The following is a 7,290-nucleotide window of genomic DNA, read 5'->3' as shown; positions in this document are numbered from 1 at the left end:
TGAAGCTTTGACAATATTTTTCCCTTATGTAAACTGGACAAAATTCAGACGCAAAATTCATTTTTCTTGATCAAGACTTCTTATGACTAATCCATATGGAATATGTCCACATATTTAACTTACATGTAAATATTTATAAGACGTGCATATACAAAAATGAATGGTATGGTACGTTCCCCTTTTGCACGTTTGCATTTGAAAATCTCTACGCGTCGTTACATTGACTGCTTCATTTTATGATTGGATAAATATGTTATCATTATTTAGTATAGACTTTATTCCTAAAAATTGTTAAAATGCTTTGTCTTATTTCTTTAGCTTGTAAACCATATATTATAGGATTCAAGCCTGGTGGTATAACATGGAACAATACACTTGATAACTTTCGGGTTTCAGTGTAATCAGGGAAACGATGAAGAACAATAATGTTTAATCCAGATATCAACATGATTAAATACACCGCCAAATGAGTGCCACAGGTTTTTATGGCTTTGCTGTTTGTTGATTTGTTTTTGCTTTTTATGCAAACAATCGCTATCCTGAGATATGTCATTACTGTACACCCAATTGACAAGGTAAATAATACGACAGTAAAGCTTAATCCATACACATTATTGATCACCACATTTTCACAGGACAGTTTAAACAGTGAAGCATTGTCACAGAAGTGATTTTGTACCACTGATCTGCAGTGAGACAGACGTACAGACAGACTGATCAGAATTCCCACCAGAAGTAATGCAACACCCCAGGCTCCTGCAGATAATTTCACAATCATTTTGTTAGTCATTATTGATGAATATCGTAATGGATTACATATGGCCACATATCTGTCAAAGGCCATGATCATGAGTATAGTGTGAGATGTTGTTCCATACAAATGAGTAAAAAAAGCTTGAAAAACACACTCCATGTATGTGATGTAACGCGCGGAGGGATCTGTTAAAATATCCTTCAACATGCGTGGTAAAAGAACAGTTGCCCCCATCACATCATTCAGTGGTAAATGGCAGAACAGAATGTGCATGGGCTCATGTAAACTTTTTTCTGCCAAGATCTGAATCACAATCCCAATGTTTAATATCATTATAACCACATAAGCAATCAGAAGAAAGATAAAGGCAGGCTGGCTTGACTGAGGTGTAACTTTCAGTCCTTCCACTAAGAGTACGCTGTATCTAAATGTCAGGTTGTCCATCTGTGACCCTAAAGAAAACATAGAGAAAGGGTGATTACAGCATTAATATTTTGTCAAAAGTACATTGTATTTTTTAAACATTAGTAGGCATCATATTTTCTGATATACGAACACGATACAGAACAGTGTAAAACTGTTTACTTGCTACTGTTAAGCCTTTGATCTTTTCTACAGAATCTAACAGAAGGACTTATATAATAATATTATTTTTATAAGCTGAAAATCAAATTCTAAAATATTACAGAGGAAAATTATTGACACATTACAGAGTTGTCATGTTACCCAAGAAATATTGGCGGTCACTGTCCAATTGTGAATTATTTGGGAATTAAGTATGTGACGATATATTTCCTCAAAGTGGGTTAGATAGTAACCCTGAGATTCAAGAGCTCATCCTGTTTGTCTCCGTGTAGTGTTTATATACTGTGACCTGGCCATTTTATAAGTCTCACAACAACTTTTGTCTTGTCATCATATTCCTAAAAGTAAACTCTCTTTTCTGTGACTGGAAAACTGTTGACTTCTTTTTTTTTTTTTAAATACACTAGGGGCAGTTTTTTAAAAAGTTGTTTTTCGATCAAGACACCTGTAACATTTAAATTAGTCTAAGACTAGGCTTAAAGGCAGGGGCGGAGTTTGCGTATGGCAGATTATGGCAGTTGCCATACACTAGCATTCAGACAAAACAGTGAAAACAAAGTATGCATACTGATGCTCATTAAAGATAATACAAATATTTTTGACTGCTGTATATTTTTGATGTGATTTCTAAATGACAGGTTGCTGTCTAATATAACGCCTAGGTCTTTAACTGTATTTGTTGGAGTAACAGTGCAGCCTTCAATTTGCAGGTTATAATCCAAAATATTCTGCTCACGTGTCTTTGGTCCGATAAGTAATATTTCAGTTTTATTAGAATTTAAAAGAAGGAAATTACAAGTCATCCAATGTTTTATATCTTCGATGCACTCTGCCAATATGGATAGTTGGAAGGAATCATCTGGTCTTGAAGAGATATATAGCTGAGTATCATCTTTTTGATTTGATGATTCCCCATTTAAATGGACAAATTGATGTCTGTCTGATAAGTAAGATCTGAACCATTGTAGTGCCTGTCCCTGAATACCGGTATAATTGTGTAAGCGATCTAGAGGTATTTTATGGTCTACAGCATCGAACGCAGCACTAAGGTCAAGCAGGACTAGGAGTGAGATGTTACCTTTATCAGATGCTATAAGCAGGTCGTTTGTAATTTTAACGAGCGCAGTTTCAGTGTTCCTCCTGTTGAAATGAATAAAAACTCAAAGGATTGTTTACACGGCGCATGGAGTTTCTGTGACTCTACACAGCTTGTGAAATGAGGCAAGCGCTGTTCAGTTTTTGATTGGGTGTCCATTGCTTAGCGTCTGGTCGTATCATTCTGCCCCTGCCTCGTTTCACACTCCACACGTTTGGCACCGCAATGCAGGGTTAACCCTGCAAAAGTGGTGCTAACCCTGCTTCGGATCAGGGCTTCATATCCCTTGGTAAAATGCGGGGATAAAATTACAAGTGTGAAACGTTTGTTTACCCGGGGTTAAAAGCGGGGTTTGGAATGATGATAACCCGGGGTTAAGCGTAGTGTGAAAAGCGCTTATTTTTGTATGCTTGCCGTGCGTCTACATTTAAAATAATTAATATGCGCGCAATAGACACAAAATGTGAATGGCCCCAAAGGGGTTCGCACACCGGATGCGTACATTCTGTATGCGCGAGCTAAAGTTCAAAGGTTACCCTGATCTTATATGTTATTTTTTATTAAGCGATTAGTCTTTGAACTTTACTAAACAAATATTGGCTCCATATGACGTTGGCAAATCTGTTGTTTTCCTGTATCTGTTAAAATAATAGATGAAGACTTGTTTTAATGGGATATTTTTTCCGTTATTCACAAACAGATAAATACTGTATATCTTGCAGTCTCTATGAAGTTAATTTTGCGTGGTGTGGTAGGATTTTGAGCAGCATCCACATTCACGAGTTTGCCTATGCAGATAATAGAAATGGTATGCGTATTTGGCGTGCGGTCCGGGGAGTGGGCTCCGAGCTCGCCGGTTCCTACCTGACCGGTGCGAGTGAACGGGCTTCTGGACAAGCGAAGTCTGCTGCTGCAGAGGCAACTGGAAGCGCAGGCCCGGCAGGGCGGTCGCTGCTGCGATATGGGCTTCTGGACGAACGAAGTCCATTGTGGCAGAGGCAACTGGAAGCACTGGCCTCTGAGGGAGCGGTTGCTGCTGCGATGCGGGCTTTTGGACGAGCAAAGTCTACTGTGGCAGAGGCAACTGGAAGGACGGGCTCCTGCATGAAGGGTTGCTGCTGTGGCAGTTTAGAGCGAAGATGTTTGGTTGGCATTAGAGAGATGAGGGCGAGCTGAAGTTAGATGATTCGGGAGATAAGGGTCCGACGGGCATCTCTCTTCTATATTTAAGCGGTCCGACCGGACGTAGCTTTTGAATGCCTCTGGTGTCCAGCGGCCAAGAGCTTGGATTTCCGACTGGGAGAGGCCTTTTTGGGCGGCTGTAGTTGCCGCGCCAATGTGGGAATCGTGGCTGGAAAAAAACATGAATGTATGGATAGACATGAACGCGGCTTGTCTATGAATAGGCACAGTGTTACCCGGATGGATTTTAGAGGTTCAGTTGAAGTGACTGCTGGTTAACGTGTAGCATTAAGTGGTTGCATTCGCTCACCATTTCATATTGTTGTAGTCCAGTGGCGATCCGTGACTCCTCTTCCGGGGAAGCAGTAATGCGAAGCTCGGCAAAACATGTATTTAGCCCGTCATGTGTGTGACGCGTCATTTCAAAATATGTGCCTGCTGCAGACACGTCGAAAGGTTTTTTTTAAATAAAAGAGACGCTCGCGTTTGCTAGATACTCGCTTAGTCTCATGTGTAATCAGAGTTAAGTGTTAACGCAGTGTCTTCTGAATGCGAGCGTCTCTATTATCATAAACCCTTTCGAGGCGTCTGCAGCAGGCACGTATTTTGACATGATGGGTGATGCACACAGGTTCACGTGAAGCGCTGAACGCGTATTTTGAATTTCTGCTTCCTCTGAAGAGGAGGCACCGATCGCCACTGTTGTTGTCTGCCAACAAAAACAAAGAAGTGAGTGAATAGAACAGATTTTTTGAGCATTGGCTGTATTATGTATTAATAAAATACAGAGTATGGTATATACCTAATATCTAAATATCTAATATTTTAATTAAAACAAACTTCCAACCTACCTTCCATCCTAGTCCGATGAGAAAAACAAGATGGCCACTGATCAGAAAAATTCACAGCCAGGATAAAACTGTGCGTCATGACGTCAGAGAACGTGGGTCCTTAAAGGGAAATTTTACGTTAGCTAAAAGTGAGAAATTTGAGTAATCGAGAATGTCTGTGCGGTTAAGTTGAAAAAGTGTACAATTCTGAGTTACGTTTCGGAAAGCAAAAGAATAAGTAAAATACACTCAAATAGTTTTGGCTTTCCAACAAACACCCATGTTTACTTTTTACAGTGTATACCAGCTGGAGTATCACAATTCCAAATTGTATCACAGTGCGAGCAAGTAGTAGTGATTCATAAAATATTTAAGTAAATTCTAAAGTATTTCTTCAACACTGTTCCCGAAGGAATAACTGTGCGACAGTTTATCTGTACAGCAATGATAGGCTTGTGAAACAGCAGTGAAACATTCAACTGATTCGGTGACTCGCTGAATTACTGATTCGTCCAAATCGTTTGAAACAAGGATTCATTTCAAACGAAACACCGCTGTTGTTGTTCAGAGAAACGCAAGCATTCTGTTTTAAACTGTTGGAATTGGCGCAGTAGCACAAAAACTGTAATTTAATGCTATTTATTAATAACTTTGTGTTTATTAAACTGTATAACATTGATCGCTTGTTCAGTTGTGCTGATATTAGGATAACTCTTGCTATTGTCACTGTAAACGGCATTAGCGTCATTGAAAGGCACGAATACGACATAATAGTTTGCAACATAATGGGCCGGAGAGGCTTGTGGGGGTAACCTCACTCTTGGGTCGCCCCCTGGAGCAAGGTAGTGGAAAAGGAAAAGCGGGGTGAGAGAAGGGCGTCTGGGCCTGTCCTGAGCCACTGACGGAGTCATACTTACGCTGCCAGGACGGCTTGGGCCGGTGGTGGGCGGCGCCGCGCTGGGGAAAACTGCGGTCTGGTGCTGAGCGGTGGAGGGGGGCTAGCAGCGCGCCTGATGACCAGAGGCCCTTCCTCACATGGGCCGGCGTAACGGTACGAGTTTAGTAGGGACATGGATAAGGGGCCTTGTGGTTCTGGCTTGCTTTGTTAATGGCTTGCAAGGAGGAGTTGACTTCAATCTCAGACGTAGCAGCGATGGGGTGGACCAATGCTTGAAAACCGTAGAGAGAAGATGTAGAATATTTTGATAACACTTTGTAATACTGTTTCATACTTAATAGGTCGTTATGCAGAAACTAATGCAGAACAAATGGTTAGTGCTGCATTAACATGTAGTCATTACTGATAACTACTAAGGAAGAAAGATTAACTAATCAGTAGGTAACAGAAGAGGCCTCTTGTTCTGGCATGTGTTTGTAACCAAATTGGGCTGTCAGAGAATAGACCCCTTCTTCCTAGGGTAATTAATAATATTGGCATGTGCGTGAGAAGACGTGTATTTAAGCTAGGCTGAATGAAGAGAAGTCAGTTGCTTTGCAAACCAACTCGGCTTTGTTGTCCCTGACAATAAAGTCTATCTTTTGGCATCAAAACCCGAGACTCGAGTGTTTCTTCAAGAGAAAATCACAACATTTTGCCGACCCCGGCAAAGAAGAGTAAAGTGGACCACGGCAAGCGGGTTCTGGACAAATAAAATTGGCCAAAGGTAAGCAGTTTTTGCTTACATAGTTAGGTTGTGTTGTTTGCCAGAGATTGCTCGTGGTGAGACACTTTAAGTTCTTCTAAATTCATCGAACTAAATTGAATAGAAAAAATCTAAAATAAAAGAGTAAAGGGGAAAATGCGATCTCTATATTTTTTGCGGCGGAGGTCCGGACAATACTTTTTTTATATAAATAATGTTAAATCAATCAATCAATCTAATGTTTTATCAGGCCATTTACTTTATATTCTGATAGCCACAGTCTGTATGAAACATAGAAGGTCTGGTAACTGAGAAAATGTGTTGTAGGCTCTGGTGCTGAAGCGATGTCCCAGTGTCTATTTTAATATTTAAAAAACTACTGACAACAAAATGTAACAACTGAAATAAATATATCATGAGCAGGAGTACTTGCAAAGTTACTAACAGCCTTTCCATGCCATTCATACTAGAACTGATTCTAAATATTCTTTCCAATTAAAACATGATTCACAATGAAATGCTCTTAACATGCTGATTACTTATGCTATTAATATCATCAGTGCTATATGTAGATACAAGACGTTATGTTTTATAATCTGTCACAAACCTATATAGCAAACAGTAAACTGACTGACAGCTAAAAATACTTTATTACTGCTGCATTTCCGTTTACTTAAAGGCGCAGTTCTTGAAAATCAGCGGCCACTAGCTTTGTATTATAGTTTTGAAACGAATCTCTGAGTCATTTGCCCATCCCTCCCTTTCGAATTACGACGGAGGCCGCAACAGTAAAAAAAGATGTCGTCTACCGAGACAGCGGATAGCAGTGATACAAGCAGGTAAGGCAATATATTAACGTAATTAATCATTTAACATGTATTCTATTGCGAAAGTTATTGTTACAATTCTATAATTAGATATATTTCTTGTTTGCTATCTAGTACACGCTGAGAGTAGTGAAGTAACTAAAGTTAGCTAATCATAAATAGCAAAGCTGTTCAAAGCGTATGATCTGACAGCGACATAGACAGTTAGGTGTAAGTTAGTAGACGTTTGTCTCCCCCTTTGTAAAGTCAGGAACAACCGGAGTTCGTACCGCAGGGACGGAGAAACATTATTATTCGGAGGTTATATGGCCATTGGTATAAAATGCTAACGTTACCGTTTCAACAAAACAGTTGTTTGGTAAACATTGAAAAA

At 39.8% G+C, this 7,290-nt stretch overlaps 1 protein-coding gene across 1 annotated transcript; it reads right to left on the bottom strand.

The window, feature by feature from the left end:
* Positions 1-259: 259 nt before the first annotated feature.
* On the bottom strand, positions 260-4,011 carry LOC130570365 (olfactory receptor 13H1-like). The gene is made up of 2 exons (XM_057360637.1): positions 3,300-4,011; positions 260-1,206 (listed from the first exon to the last, which is right to left on the bottom strand). Exons 1-2 carry the CDS (start codon positions 3,421-3,423, stop codon positions 260-262), a joined length of 1,071 nt encoding a protein of 356 aa, XP_057216620.1. The 5' UTR covers positions 3,424-4,011.
* Between the last annotated feature and the right edge of the window lie 3,279 nt (positions 4,012-7,290).

This window comes from Triplophysa rosa, linkage group LG19 (assembly GCF_024868665.1).
Source record: "Triplophysa rosa linkage group LG19, Trosa_1v2, whole genome shotgun sequence".
In the NCBI taxonomy this organism is placed as follows: Eukaryota; Metazoa; Chordata; class Actinopteri; order Cypriniformes; family Nemacheilidae; genus Triplophysa; species Triplophysa rosa.
Note: the sequence above shows the minus strand (reverse complement) of the source record. Positions and strands in the feature narration are given on the sequence as shown.

What these genes read in the sequence shown, in the direction of transcription:
- LOC130570365 (XM_057360637.1), bottom strand. Translation starts at nt 3,423, where the DNA reads ATGGACTTCGTTCGTCCAGAAGCCCATATCGCAGCAGCGACCGCCCTG. An exon ending in CGTTCACTCGCACCGGTCAG is followed by an intron (nt 1,207 to 3,299) that starts GTAGGAACCGGC and finishes TGTTTTCTTTAG; the next exon opens with GGTCACAGATGGACAACCTG.